Source organism: Carcharhinus amblyrhynchos, unplaced genomic scaffold (assembly GCF_965287045.1).
Source record: "Carcharhinus amblyrhynchos unplaced genomic scaffold, sCarAmb.v2.hapA scaffold_465, whole genome shotgun sequence".
Taxonomy (NCBI): Eukaryota; Metazoa; Chordata; class Chondrichthyes; order Carcharhiniformes; family Carcharhinidae; genus Carcharhinus; species Carcharhinus amblyrhynchos.
Window position 1 is genome coordinate 61713 of NW_027650205.1, and position 16018 is coordinate 77730.

The 16018-nt window shown below is 50.0% G+C and overlaps 1 protein-coding gene across 1 annotated transcript; it reads right to left on the reverse strand.

Moving 5' to 3' along the window:
• Positions 1-2510: 2510 nt before the first annotated feature.
• gatd3 (glutamine amidotransferase class 1 domain containing 3) lies at positions 2511-15445 on the reverse strand. The gene is made up of 7 exons (XM_080183910.1): positions 15337-15445; positions 14322-14374; positions 8305-8415; positions 7959-8078; positions 4218-4310; positions 3322-3478; positions 2511-2956 (listed from the first exon to the last, which is right to left on the reverse strand). The coding sequence occupies exons 1-7, from the start codon at positions 15418-15420 to the stop codon at positions 2828-2830; spliced, it is 747 nt and encodes a 248-aa protein (XP_080040036.1). The 5' UTR covers positions 15421-15445; the 3' UTR covers positions 2511-2827.
• Positions 15446-16018: the final 573 nt, after the last annotated feature.

Sequence of the window (16018 nt, forward strand, 5' to 3'; positions counted from 1 at the left end):
ACCAGCGGTGTACCTCAGGGATCAGTGCTGGATCCTCTGTTATTTGTGATTTTTATCAATGATTTGGAGTAGGGGGCTGAAGGGTGGGTTAGTGAATTTGCTGATGACACCAAGATTGGTGGAGTAGTGGATGAGGTGGAGGGCTCTTGTAGGCTGCAAAGAGACACTGATAGGATGCAGAGCTGGGCTGAAAAGTGGCAGATGGAGTTTAACCCTGTTAAGTGCGAGATGATTCACTTTGGTAGGACAAACTTGAATGTGGATTACAGGGTTCTGAGGAATGTGGAGGAATAGAGAGATCTTGGGGTTCATATCCACAGATCTCTGAAGGTTGCCACTCAAGTGGATAGAGCCATGAAGAAGGCTTATAGTGTGTTAGCGTCTATTAACAGGGGGTTTGAGTTTAAGAGCCATGGGGTTATGCTGCAACTATACAGGACCTTCATGAGACCACATTTGGAATATTGTGTCTGGTCACCTTATTATAAGAAGGATGTGGAAGCATTGGAGAGAGTGCAGAGGAGATTTACCAGGATGCTGCCTGGTTTGGAGGGTAGGTCTTATGAGGAAAGGTTGAGAGAGCTGGGGCTTTTCTCTTTAGAGCAGAGGAGGATGAGAGGTGACTTAAGAGGTTTATAAGATGATGAGGGGGATCGATAGAGTGGACGTACAGGGACTATTTCCTTGGGTGGATGTAGCTGTTACTAGGGGGCATAACTATAAGGTTCATGGTGGGAGATATAGGAGGGATGTCCAAGGTAGGTTCTTTACTCAGAAAGTGGTTAGGGTATGGAATACACTGCCTGCTGTGATAGTGGAGTCGGACACTTTAAGAACTTTCAAGCGGTTATTGGATAGGCACATGGAACACCCCAGAATGATAGGGAGTGAAATAGCTTGATCTTGGATTTGGATAAAGCTCAGCACAACATCAAGGGCCAAAGGGCCTGTACTGTGCTGTACTGCTGTATGTTCTTTGTTCTACTTTCTTCTCTATGGACAGTATGCTTTGTCTGTGTCGCGTGCAAGAAACAATACTTTTCACTGTATGTTAATACACGTGACAATAATAAATCAAATCAAAAATTCTTCTTGAAATCATAAAGCTTTTTGGCTTGAACTACATTCTGTAGTAGCGAATGCCACACATTCACCACCTTCTGGGTGAAGAAATTTAAGAACATAAGAACATAAGAAATAGGAGCAGGAGTAGGCCATCTAGGCCTTCGAGCCTGCCCCGCCATTCAATAAGATCATGGCTGATCTGAAGTGGATCAGTTCCACTTTCCCGCTTTCTCCCCATAACCCTTAATCCCCTTGCCTACCAAAAACCTATCTACCCGCGTCTTAAATATATTTAGCGAGGTAGCCTCCACCACTTCAACGGGCAGAGAATTCCAGAGATTCACCACCCTTTGAGTGAAGAAGTTCCTCCTCAACTCTGTTCTAAACTGCGCCCGCCCCCCCTTATCTTGAGGCTGTGCCCTCCAGTCCTGCTGTCCTTTCTGAGCAGGAAGAATCTCTCCACCTCTACCCTATCCATCCCTTTCATCATCTTCTATGTCTCAATGAGATCTCCCCTCATCCTTCTAAACTCTAATGAGTACAAGCCCAGTCTATTCAGCCTTCCTCATAGCTCAACCCCCTCAACTCCGGTATCAGCCTAGTGAACCTCCTCTGCACTCCCTCCAAGGCCAAAATATCCTTGCGCAGGTGCGGTGACCAAAACTACACACAGTACTCCAGCTGCGGCCTCATCCGTGCCCTGTACAGTTGCAGCAAGACCTCCATACTTTTATATTCAATCCCCCTCGCTATGAAGGCCAGCATCCCATTTGCCTTCCTGACCACCTGCTGCACCTGTAGGCTGGGTTTTTGCGACTCATGCACAAGGACCCCCAGGTCCCTCTGCACCGTAGCATGCTGCAGCTTTTCGCCCTGTAAGTAGTAGTCCTTCCTACCATTATTCCTACCAAAGTGGATAATCTCACACTTGTCAACATTGTATTCCATCTGCCATTGTATTTCTCCTCACCTTAGTTCTAAAGGGTTTACCCCTTTTCCCCAAACTATGACCCCTAGTTCTGGACTCCCCAACCCCCTCCCTCACAGGTTGCCAGAGGGAAGTGCTGGGCTCTGAGAGCAACATGGCCAATGTTAAAAGCATGTACCAGTCAAAGCAGCATGATCATAACATTTAATGGTTGCAAAATCACAACTGAGAATGCAAACATTCACTCAATTCTACAAACAACAGATTAATGTTTTAACCTGATCTCAGATAATTAACACAGCATAATTCAAAAAGCAATCTGCAAAGATCACACAGGGATCTGAGTGACCTACCAGCTGTCCAATCATTGTGGTTTAAATGGCATTACACAAGTCACCATATAATACTGTCAAACACACACACCCAGTCAAACACACACCCAGACAAACACACACAGCCAGACACACACCAAAATGTACACACGCCCTGACACACAGACATGCACACATGGCCAGACACAGCCGGACACACAGGTACGCACATACAGCCAGACGCACGCACGCCCAGACACAAGGACACACCTCGACGTCCAGGCAGTCACACACCCATATACATAGACACGCACACATGCTCAGACACACAGAGACACCCAGGCACACCCAGACGCCCATGTCCAGACATCCGCGCACAGATACTCATGTACACCCAGACAAGCTTGCTAAACACACACACTGACACAACTGCACACTTGCTCACTCACACTCTGATACTAGTTCATTCCACACACAAAACACACAAATCCCTGGTCTACTGTTGGTCATTTTCTCAACAGTATCATTTCTTTGTGAGTTTGAGTACTCGCTCCACCATCGCGCCAATCCCATCAAAGATGTGATGAAGTTTGGTTTCACACATAAAGGCCGGAGTCGTCACAATTTTATTCTCAGGGTCCACCAAAGCACAGTGAAAAGGGTTAAAGAAATCAATCAACTAAACACTGGGACAACAGCACCATACAGCAGCCAGTTAGAAAGCACAGAGACCGCAGCACTGAGGCCCCGGCCCCTGGTGTGAAGAGACCGACCCCCCCCCCCGGCCCCCAGTGCGGAAAGCCCCCGGCGCAGAGAACCCCAGGCCTCAGCACTAAAACCCCCAGCGCGGTGACCCTGCCCCTGGCAAGGAGACCCTCACCCCTGGCACCGAGACCATCCTCCCCCAGCATGGTGACCCTGGCTCCCGGTGTGGGGGTAGCAGTTATCCAGCCCAGTGATTCCCCGTTAAACCCTGCTCTGCTTTCACTGGCCGACGGAAACAGCTGTAAAGGATATATCGACCTCGCTGACCGCGTGCTTTCCACCCATTGCAACAATAGCTGCGGCTGTTCCAGCATATGGCCATTTCCCATCATCATCCTTCTCATGGCCAACTGTCACCTCTACTCCAGGAAGGACTTTGGCAGCAAGGACAGGGGCAATGCAGCATAACCTGCAACAAACGTCACACAGGTCAGAGGGCAGCTGTGTTCCAGGTGGGAGCAAAGGTCAAAGCTCCAATTCAAACTGGGACAATGATTTACCCACTCACATTCCAGTGACATTTCATGGACTGCAATTTTAACCTGCGTGAAGGGTGCCTGACAGAACATAAAATAGTGTTAATCCGGCTCCCTCACACTGTCACTCAGTAACCCCTCTCCCCCCAGCACCTTGTGTTACTGACTGTATCTTTACTGATGTTAATCCAGCTCCCTCACACTATCACTCAGTAACCTCTCTCTCCCCCCCAGCACCCTGTGTTACTGACTGTATCTTTACTGATGTTAATCCAGCTCCCTCACACTGTCACTCAGTAACCCCTCTCCTCCAGCACCCTGTGTTACTGACTGTATCTTTACTGATGTTAATCCAGCTCCCTCACACGGTCACTCAGTAACCCCTCTCCCACCCCAGCACCCTGTGTTACTGACTGTATCTTTACTGATGTTAATACAGCTCCCTCACACTGTCACTCAGTAACCCCTCTCCCCCCAGCACCCTGTGTTACTGACTGTATCTGTACTGATGTTAATCCAGCTCCCTCACACTGTCACTCAGTAACCCCTCTCCCACCCCAGCACCCTGTGTTACTGACTGTATCTTTACTGATGTTAATCCAGCTCCCTCACACCATCATTCAGTAAAATAGCCTGTAACCACTCCCCTGATGCGCCAGCTGCATTCCTTACCCAATGGGTTTCTTTGCCTTGTGGAACTCGGTGATGACACGCTCGATGTCAGGAATTACTTGGCAATCCTTACCGTCCATGGCAAAGGTCGATCTACAGGTGAGACAGACAGAGTTTACACCCACGATTACTGAATAGAGAGACAATCTAACATGGCACCACACAGTAGTAATAACTGACCAGATCACAGCCACTATCGTGCTATACTTTGCAACCATCATAATGAAGCCAACACAGATTCAACATCCCTCTCCTCAGTACTGACCCTCCGACAGTGCGGCACTCCCTCAGTACCGACCCTCCGACAGTGCGGCACTCCCTCAGTACCGACCCTCCGACAGTGCGGCACTCCCTCAGTACCGACCCTCCGACAGTGCGGCACTCCCTCAGTACCGACCCTCCGACAGTGTGGCACTCCCTCAGTACCGACCCTCCGACAGTGCGGCACTCCCTCAGTACCGACCCTCCGACAGTGCGGCACTCCCTCAGTACCGACCCTCCGACAGCGCGGCACTCCCTCAGTACCGACCCTCCGACAGTGCGGCACTCCCTCAGTACCGACCCTCCGACAGTGCGGCACTCCCTCAGTACCGACCCTCCGACAGCGCGGCACTCCCTCAGTACCGACCCTCCGACAGTGCGGCACTCCCTCAGTGCCAACCCTCCGACAGTGCGGCACTCCCTCAGTACCGACCCTCCGACAGTGCTGCACTCCCTCAGCACTGACCCTCCGACAGTGCGGCACTCCCTCAGTACTGACCCTCTCACAGTGCGGCACTCCCTCAGCACTGACCCTCTGACAGTGCAGTGTGGTGGTTAGTGGGGAGTCACTCAGTTTCATTACGAGCAGTTTCATTATGAGAAGAAACCTACTCAAGTTGAAATCTACTTGAGTTTAATGTGTAGAGTGAGAATGAGCTAACGTTAAGTTTGGATGATGCTTTGTCAGAGCTGAAGCCAAAGAAAATAAATTTGATTTGATTTATTACTGTCACATGTATGAGCATACAGTGAAAAGTATTGTCTCTTGTGCACTATGCAGACAAAGCCATTCACAGAGAAGGAAACAAGAGAGCGCAGAATGCAGTGTTAGTCATAGCTAGGGTGTAGAGAAAGATCAACTTAATGCAAGATAAGTCCATTCAAAAATCTGACAGCAATAGGGGAGAAGCTGTTCTTTAGTCGGCTGGTACATGACCTCAGACTTTTGTATCTTTTTCCCAACGGAAGAAGGTGGAACAGAAAATGTCCGGGGTGCGTGAGGTCCTTAATTATGCTGGCTGCTTCGTCGAGGTCACAGGAAGTGTAGACAGAGTGGATGGGAGGCTTGTTTGCATGATGGATTGGGCTACATTTATAACCTTTTGTAGTTTCTTGTGATCTTGGACAGAGCAGGAGCCCATACCAAGTTGTGATACAACCAGAAAGAATGCTTTCTATGATGCATCTGTAAAAATTGACAAGAGTCGTAACTGACCTTTCAGAGAAAGTAGAAGCGTTGATGGGTTTTCTTAACTTTTGCCTCTGTTATACTTTTAAGGTGAGACAGAGGGTTGGGGGGTCGGAATTATCAAAGATGTCATAGACAAAAAGGCAAAGGGAATTGAAATGGTGGTGATCAAGGCTGAAAATAGTGCTGATAGCGGCCATTCATGGCAGCACAAAGGGTTAGCAGAATATCAAGCTGAGCAATGTGGCATAGATCATGATAGAGTCATAGAGGTTTACAGCATGGAAACAGGCCCTTCGGCCCAACTTGACCATGCTGTCCTTTTTTTTAAAGCCCCTGAGCTAATCCCAATTACCTGCATTTAGTTCATATCCCTCTATACCCATCCTACCCATGTAACTGTCTAAATCCTTTTTAAAAGACAAAATTGTACCTGCCTCTCCTACCTCAGGCTGCTTGTTCCAGACACTTACCATCCTCTGTGTGAAAAAATTGCCCCTCTGGACACTTCTGTATCTTTCCCCTCACCTTAAACCTACACCCTCTAGTTTTAGACTCCCTTACCTTTGGGAAAAGATATTGACTATCTAGCTGATCTGCGCTCCTCATTATTTTATAAACCTCTATAAGGTCACCCCTCAGTCTCTTATGCTCCAGAGAAAAAAGTCCCAGTCTATTCAGCCTCTCCTTATAACTCAACCCATCAAGTCCCGGTAGCATCCTAGTAAACCTTTCCTGCACTCTTTCTAGTTTAATAATATCCTTTCTGTAATAGGGTGACCAGAACTGCACACAGTATTCCAAGTGTGGCCTTACCAATGTCTTGTACAACTTCAACAAGACATCTATATTCAATGTTCTGACCGATGAAACCAAGCATGCTGAATGCCTTCTTCACCACTCTGTCCACCTGTGACTCCACTTCCAAGGAGCTACAAACATGTACCCTTAGATCTCTTTGTTCTGCAAGTCTTCCCAATGCCCTACCATTAACCGAGTAAGTCCTGAGTAAGTAATATTAACGACAAATAACAGTGGACCCAGCACTGATTCCTGAGGCACACCGCTGGTCACAGGCCTCCAGATTGAAAAACAATCCTCTCCAAGCCACACCTGGCTTCTGGCAAGAAGCCAATTTTATATCCGTTTGGCTACCTCACCCTGGATCTCGTGAGATTTAACCTTATGCAACAACATACCATGCGATACCTTGTCAAAAACCTTGCTAAAGTCCACGTAGACAACCTTATCAACCTTCTTCAAAAAACTCAATCAAATTTGTGAGACATGATTTTCCACTCGCAAAGCCATGCTGACTGTCATCGGTCCAAATGAGGTGGTGCTCAGGAGAACAAGATGGAGAGTGAGACTTTAATCATGTGGACAATGAAATGATGGAAGGAATTAAAATTTGAAAAAATAAACGGAAATGAGGTGAAGGTGGAGGGGAGAGTTCATGCTCTGAAGTTGTTGAATTCAATATTCAATCGAAACTGCCCAATTGGAAGATGAGGTGCTGTTCCTCCAGCTTGTGTTGTGGTTCGCTAGAACAGTGCAAAAGGCCAAGGACGGACATGTGGGCAGGAGAGCAGGATGGTGTTGAAGCGACAGAAAGGTCTGGGTCCTGCTTGCGGACAGACTGAAGGTATTCAGCAAAGTGGTCACCCAGTCTGCATTTGGTCTTTCTGCTGTAGAGTAGACCGCATTGGGAGTGGCAAATGCAACAGACCAGGTTGGAGGAGGTGCATATGAAGCACTGCTTCACCTGGAAGGAGTGTTTAGGATCTGAGACAGTGAGCAGGGAGGAGGTAACGGGGCAGGAGCTGCACCTTCTAAGATTGCATTGGGAAGGTGCTGTGGGCATGGGGTGAGGTGTTGGGTGTGATAGGGCAATGAACCAGGGCGTCCCTGGTCCCTGCAGAATGCTGACAGGGGGAGCGAGGGGAAGATGTGTTGAGTAGTGGCATCATGTTGGAGTTGGTGGAAATGGAGGAGGATGATCCTTTGAATGCGGAGGCTGGTGGGGTGAAAAGTGAAGCCAAGGGGAACCCTATCCTGGTTGTGGGAGAGAGGGGAGGGGGTGAGAGCAGTGGCCCAGAGGATGGGCCTGACACGGCTGAGGGCCCTGTCAACCACAGTGGAAGACATATCAGCAGTGTCATTTTGGAGAGTGTCATCATCAGAGGTGAAGGAACTGCAAGAATGGGATACAGTCCTTAGAGGATGCAAGGTGTGAGCCTTATCCAGGTACTGGTGAGTCACAGAGAAAACAGCTCAGCTGCAGCACTCACAAATTCTTGGCTGCACCAAAGCCACCAGGGAAGATAACGGCATCGTGATCCTGCGCAGTCAGCCTGGCCAGATCCAGGATCTTACCACGAGCAATCCTGGCCGACTCCACCAGGACATTCCTGCAGGGAGGAATGAATTAGCATGATCTGGTCAAAAAAAACAAGTACGGCACAGTGGGGGAGGGGAGGAGTGGAGATAGAGCGGCGGGGGGAGATGGGGAGAACAGATCAAAACACATGTTCCAACCAGCGCACACTCAGGCAATCTCTCATCCCCACACATCCACCCACACCAACCCACTCACACCTGGGCTGACAAATGCACGCATACTGAAGTCTTACTCACCGGCTCTCTCCACCAGGCTCACCCTTCAGGTGATCTACGACGTGCATCTGGGTAATGTCTGGAGCATAAACTTGGAACTCAGCCCCTCCACGACTAAGATGGACCAAAACCCTGAAACCAGACTGCGCAGTTAATGCCACCCAATGAGCAGACCACAGGTTCCAAAAATAAAGCTCTCTCAACTGTCCCCATCAAACACTCCCAGGACAGGTACAGCACAGGGGTAGATAGAGAGTAAAGCTCCCTCTGCACTGTCCCCCATCAAACACTCCCAGGACAGGTACAGCACAGGGGTAGATATAGAATAAAGCTCCCTCTGCACTGTCCCCATCAAACACTCCCAGGACAGGTACAACATGGGGTTAGATACAGAGTAATGCCCCCTCTACAGCGTCCCCATCAAACACTCCCAGGACAGGTGCAGCACAGGGTTAGATACAGAGTAAAGCTCCCTCTACACTGTCCCCCATCAAACACTCTCAGGACATAATGTAGGGATGCCAGCGTTGGATTGGGGTGGGCACAGTAAGAAGTCTCACAACACCAGGTTAAAGTCCAACAGGTTTATTTGGTAGCACGAGCTTTCGGAGCGCTGCTCCTTCATCAGGTGAGTGCAGGATTTGTTTTACAAACAGGGCATACACAGACACAAACTCAATTACAAGATAATGGTTGGAATGCGAGACTTAACAGGTAATCGACTCTTTACAAGTACAGACAACGCGAGTGGAGAGCGCGTTAAGCACAGGTTAAAGAAGTGTGAATTGTCTCCAGCCAGGCCAGTTAGTGAGATTTTGAAAGCCAGGCAGGTCGTGGGGGTTACAGATACTGTGACGTGAACTCAGGATCCCGGTTGAGGCCATCCTCGTGTGCGAAACTGATGAAGGGGCAGCCCTCTGAAGGCTCATGCTACCAAATTAACCTGTTGGACTTTAACCTAATGTTGTGAGGCTTCTTACTATCCCACCTCAGTCCAATGCTGCCATCTCCACATCATGGCGACCATCGAAACCACAAACTGCCGGCTCCAAGTGGAGAGGATCTCCAAGCAGATCGCACATGTCAACACAGACATCAAGTTTCTACAAAGACGCAAGAAAACAGACACGATACCGAAAGGACTACAGATCACAAACCCACGCAGATCAACCTACAACACGGACTACACTGAGATATGGCGCTTGACTCATCGATTGACAGTTCCAGTGTATCACGGTGAAAAACCGCATCGACCTCCTCAGACGGCAAACACGGGACACAACGGACAGAGTACCCTCTGTCGCCCAGTACTTCCCTAGAGCAAAGATGCTAATATATTATCTTCTCCAACGTGTCATCAATGAAGGCGAATATCTCGCCAAGGCCATCCCCATGTCCCCACTTCTTGCCTTTAAACAATCACGCAACCTCAAACAGGCCACTGTCCGCAGCAAATTATAGAGCCTTCAGAACAGTGACCGTGACACCACACAACCGTGCCATAGCAACTACTGCAAGACATAAGAACATAAGAAATAGGAGCAGGAGTAGGCCATCCAGCCCTTCGAGCCTGCCCCGCCATTCAATAAGATCATGGCTGATCTGTCGCTGCTCAGTTCCACTTTCCCGCCCTCTCCCCATAACCCTCAATCCCCTCTCCCATCAAAAACCCATCAACCCGCGTCTTAAAAATATTTAGCGAGGCAGCCTCCACCACTTCAACGGGCAGAGAATTCCAGAGATTCACCACCCTTTGAGTGAGGAAGTTCCTCCTCAACTCCGTTCTAAACCGCCCGCCTTTTATCTTGAGGCTGTGCCCCCTAGTCCTATTGTCTTTTTTGAGCGGGAAGAGTCTTTCCACCTCTATCCTATCCATCCCATTCATCATCTTATACGTCTCAATGAGATCTCCTCTCATTCTTCTAAACTCTAACGAGTACAAGCCCAGTTTATTCAGCCTCTCCTCATAGCTCAACCCCCTCAACTCCGGTATCAGCCTAGTAAACCTCCTCTGCACTCCCTCCAAGGCCAAAATATCTTTGCGCAGGTGCGGCGCCCAAAAATGCACACAGTACTCCAGCTGCAGTCTCACCAGTGCCCTATACAGCCGTAGCAAGACCTCCCTACTTTTATATTCAATCCCCTTCGCTATGAAGGCCAGCATCCCATTCGCCTTCCTGACCACCTGCTGCACCTGCAAGCTGGGTTTTTGCAACTCATGCACAAGGACCCCGAGGTCCCTCTGCACCGTCGCCTGCTGCAGTTTTTCGCCTCGTAAGTAATAGTCCTTCCTACCATTTTTCCTACCAAAGTGGACCACCTCACACTTGCCAACATTAAATTCCATTTGCCATTTCCTGGCCCATTCGCCCAGCCTATCTAGATCCTTCTGCAGACTCTACAGATCACGACAGATCAGCCATGATCTTACTGAATGGCGGGGCAGGCTCGAAGGGCTAGATGGCCTACTCCTGCTCCTATTTCTTATGTTCTTATGCTGGATGATCGAGACGGATGCCATCATCGCACAAGATCATCCATCAGGTACACGGTACATACTCTTGCGACTTGGCGAACGTTGTCTACCTGATACGCTGCAGGAAAGGATGTCCCAAGGAATAGTACATTGGTGAGACCATGCAGACGCTATGACAATGGCTGAATGGACACCACTGGACAATCACAGACAGAAGTGTTCCCTTCCTGTTGGGGAACACTTCAGCAGTCCAGGGCATTCAGTCTCTGATCTTCGGGTAAGCATTCTCCAAGGCGGCCTTCATAACACACAACACAGAATCATCAAGCAGAAACTGACAGCCAAGTTCCACACATATGAGGATGGCCTCAACTGGGGTCTTGGGTTCATATCACACCACAACTTGCCTGGTTGGCAAAATCTGACCAACTGTCCTGGCTTGAGACAATTCACACTTCTTTAACCTGTGCTTAATCCTCTCTCCATTCACACTGTCTGTATCTTTAAGACTCACATTCCAGCCATTATCTTGCAATTGAGTTTGTATCTATATATGTGCTGTTTGTGAAACAAATCCTGCACTCACCTGATGAAGAAGTGGTACTCCAAACGCTGGTGCTACCAAATAAATCTGTTGGACTATAGCCTGGTGTTGTGAGACTTCTTCCTTGCCCATTCATAGGACAGGTTCATTATGGGGTTAGAAACAGAGTAAAGCTCCCTCTACACTGTCCCCATCAAACACTCCCAGGACAGGTACAGCACGGGGTTAGATATAGAGTAAAGCTCCCTCTACACTGTCCCCATCAAACACTCCCAGGACAGGTACAGCACGGGGTTAGATACAGAGTAAAGCTCCCTCTACACTGTCTCCCATCAAACACTCCCAGGACAGGTACAGCACGGGGTTAGATACAGAGTAAAGCTCCCTCTACACTGTCCCCCCATCAAACACTCCCAGGACAGGTACAGTATGGGGTTAGATACAGAGTAAAGCTCCCTCTACACTGTCCCCATCAAACACTCCCAGGACAGTTACAGTATGGGGTTAGATACAGAGTAAAGCTCCCTCTACACTGTCCCCATCAAACACTCCCAGGACAGGTACAGCACAGGGTTAGACACAGAGCAAAGCTCCCTCTACACTGTCCTCCACCAAACACTCCCAGGACAGGTACAGCACGGGGTTAGATACATAGAACATAACAGCGCAGACCAGGCCCTTCGGCCCACAATGTTGCGCTGACCAATTAAGAAAAAAGCAATGACCCTCTAACCTAAACCAATCCCTTTCCATCCATAAACCTATCCACGGACCTCTTAAACGCCCCCAAACTAGGCGCATCTACAACTGCAGCAGGCAGGGCATTCCATTCCCCCACCACCCTCTGGGTAAAGAACCTACCTCTGACATCCATCCTATAACTACCACCCCTTAATTTAAAGCTATGTCCCCTCGTGCTAGCTTTCTCCATCCGAGGAAAAAGGCTATCACTGTCCACCCTATCTAAACCTCTAATCATCTTGTATGTTTCAATTAGGTCCCCTCGTAGCCGCCTTCTTTCTAACGAAAACAACCTCAAATCCCTCAGTCTGTCCTCATAGGACCTTCCCTCCATACCAGGCAGCATCCTGGTAAACCTCCTCTGCATCCTCTCCAATGCCTCCACATCCTTCCTATAATGTGGGGACCAGAACTGCACACAATACTCCAATTGCGGCCGCACCAGAGTTTTGTACAGTTGCAACATGACGTTGCGGCTCCTAAATTTAATCCCCCTACCAATAAATGCCAAGACACCGTATGCCTTCCTAACAACCTTATCTACTTGATTCCCAACTTTCAGGGATCTATGTACACATACACCTAGATCCCTCTGTTCGTCAACACTATTCAGAGTCCTATTGTTACATAAGAACATAAGAACATAAGAAATAGGAGCAGGAGTAGGCCATCTAGCCCTTCGAGCCTGCCCCGCCATTCAATAAGATCATGGCTGATCTGTTGTGGCTCAGTTCCACTTTCCCGCCCTCTCCCCATAACCCTTAATCCCCTCTCTTATCAAGAACCCATCAACCCGCTTCTTAAAAATATTTAGCGAGGCAGCCTCCACCACTTCAACGGGCAGAGAATTCCAGAGATTCACCACCCTTTGAGTGAAGAAGTTCCTCCTCAACTCTGTTCTAAACCGCCTCCCCTTTATCTTGAGGCTGTGCCCCCTAGTCCTACTGTCTTTTTTGAGCGGGAAGAGTCTCTCCACCTCTATCCTATCCATCCCATTCATCATCTTATACGTCTCAATGAGATCTCCCCTCATTCTTCTAAACTCTAACGAGTACAAGCCTAGTTTATTCAGCCTCTCCTCATAGCTCAATCCCCTCAACTCCGGTATCAGCCTAGTAAACCTCCTCTGCACTCCCTCCAGGGCCAAAATATCCTTGCGCAGGTGCGGCGCCCAAAACTGCACACAGTACTCCAGCTGCGGCCTCACCAATGCCCTATACAGCTGCAGCAAGACCTCCCTACTTTCATATTCAATCCCCCTCGCTATGAAGGCCAGCATCCCATTTGCCTTCCTGACCACCTGCTGCACCTGCAAGCTGGGTTTTTGCGACTCATGCACAAGGACCCCGAGGTCCCTCTGCACCGTCGCCTGCTGCAGTTTTTCGCCACGTAAGTAATAGTCCTTCCTACCATTCTTCCTACCAAAGTGGACCACCTCACACTTGCCAACATTAAATTCCATTTGCCATTTCCTGGCCCATTCGCCCAGCCTATCTAGATCCTTCTGCAGACTCTCCACACCCTCCGCACAATTTGCCTTTCCCCCAATCTTGGTGTCATCAGCAAATTTCGACACCCTGCACTCGGTTCCCTCCTCCAGATCCCTATACTCTACACATCTGTTATTCCTGCCAAAGTGAATTACCTCACACTTTTCCGCATTGAACTGCATCCGCCACCTCTCGGCCCAGCTCTGCAACTTGTCCAAGTCTCCCTGTAAACTATGATACCCCTCTTCACTATCTACCACTCCTCCGACTTTGGTGTCATCAGCAAATTTTCTAATCCATCCTTCTATACCCTCATCCAGATCATTTATAAAAATTACAAACAGCAGTGGCCCCAAAACAGATCCCTGAGGCACACCACTTGTAACCGAACTCCATGACGAATACTTTCCATCAACCACCACCCTCTGTCTTCTATCAGCTAGCCAATTCCTGATCCAATTAACTAAATCACCCTCAATCCCATACATTTGCATTTTCTGCAGAAGCCTTCCATGGTGAACCTTACCAAACGCCTTACTAAAGTCCATATATACGTCAACTGCCTTACCCCCATCTACCTCTTTGGTCACTTCTTCAAATAAAAATACAGAGTAAAGCTCCCTCTCCACTGTCCCCCCATCCCAGGACAGGTACAACACGGGGTTAGATACAGCGTAAAACTCCCTCTACACTGTCCCCATCAAACACTCCTAGGACAGGTACAGCACAGGGTTAGATACAGAGTAAAGCTTCTTTCTCTTTGCATATTTGTATAAATTTCTCTCACGCTGAAGCTTCATGAATTTCAGTTCCATCATAAACTCCGCAGCCGGAGAGAACCTGCGGGAAAACAAAACACACATACCATTCAAGCCCTCTGCTCTTCCCCTCAGGGGATCCTTCACTTCCCATCCACCCCGAGACACTCTCCCCCCCCCCCCCCCGCAGACCAACCCCTGACACCCCCTCATCCACAGTCCCCCCCTCCATCCCAATCTTCCAAAAAACCCAGCCCCACAGACCCCATCCACCCAGGACATCCCCTCACCCGAAACTCCCACACCCTGACTCCCTCTGATCCCTCTAATTTTTCTCCCCCTCATAATTCCCCTGGATCCACTGTTGCTCCCCCTAAGGCAACCACCCCCCCCCCCCCACCCCCGGGGCCCTAATCCAGCCCTGGGACCCATCCAGTAGGAACCCCCTCACCCCCAGAACCACCTTACCCAGATCTTCCCCTCCCAGACACCCCCACCCCCCCAGACTCCACACCCCCACCCCCCCGACTCCGCACCCCCACCCCCCCCAGACTCCGCACCCCCACCCCCCCCAGACTCCGCACCCCCACCCCCCCCAGACTCCGCACCCCCACCCCCCCCAGACTCCACACCCCCACACCCACAGACTCCACACCCCCACCCCCACACCCACAGACTCCACACCCCCACCCCCACACCCCCACCCCCACACCCCCCAGACTCCACGCCCCCACACCCCACCCCCCCCAGACTCCACACCCTCACCCCCAGACACCCTCCTCCCACCCCCTCACCCCCAGACACCCTCCTCCCACCCCCTCACCTTCAGGTCTCACCCCCAGATCCCCTTTGCCCCCTGCCTTCCCCTCAGTATTTATATATGTTTATTCTCTCAGTCTATCTGTGTTTGTGTGTGTGTGGGTGTCTGTGGGGGTGGTTGGTGGGTGTGTGTGGGGGGGTGTGTGTGTGTGGGTGTCTGTGGGGGGTGGGGGGAGTGTGTGTGTGGGGGGAGTGTGTGTGGGTGTGTGTGTGGGTCTCTCTCACCACCGCCACTCTGGGCCCGGGGTTGGCGCCGCTCGAGCGGAATCGGCAAAGCCTCAGCGCGAGAGAAACACCGCGAATCAACATGGCAGCCTGGGGGCGGAGCCTGCACTGGGGGCGGGGCAAAATGGCGGCGGGAGGCGGGCATTTAGGTGGGGCGGGGTCAACATGGTCGCGAGGGCGGGGCAGCATGGAGACGGGGCTTGCGCTGGGTGGGGGGCGGGGGCTGGAGCTGGAGATGCTCCCTCTGGGTCCTAGCTCCCGTTCCCTTCATGGCCAGTGCTGGTCTTTACTGGTCTCCCAGCTGGCCCTTATTGCACAGGCTCTGAGCTCAGCCAATGGTTTGCATTACCCTGGTGTGGAGATGCGGCGTTAGATTGGGGTAAGCACAGAAAGAAGACCCCCCTCTCCCCCCTTCATCTCCAGACCCTGCCTCACCTCAGACCCCTCCCCTTCTTACTATTGCATTACCTTAGCAAAGGCCTCTAGAAAATTCAATTCTGTTAAAATAATATATTACTCTTACTCTGAAAGATGATTGAAACATGAAATAAAAGCAGTGGGCCATTCAGCCCCTCAAACCTGCTCCATCATTCAGTAAGATCTTAGCTAATCTGTTCATGTTTTGAATTCTATTTTCCCATCTATCCTTGATAACCGCTGATTTCCTTGCCTGGTAAGTATC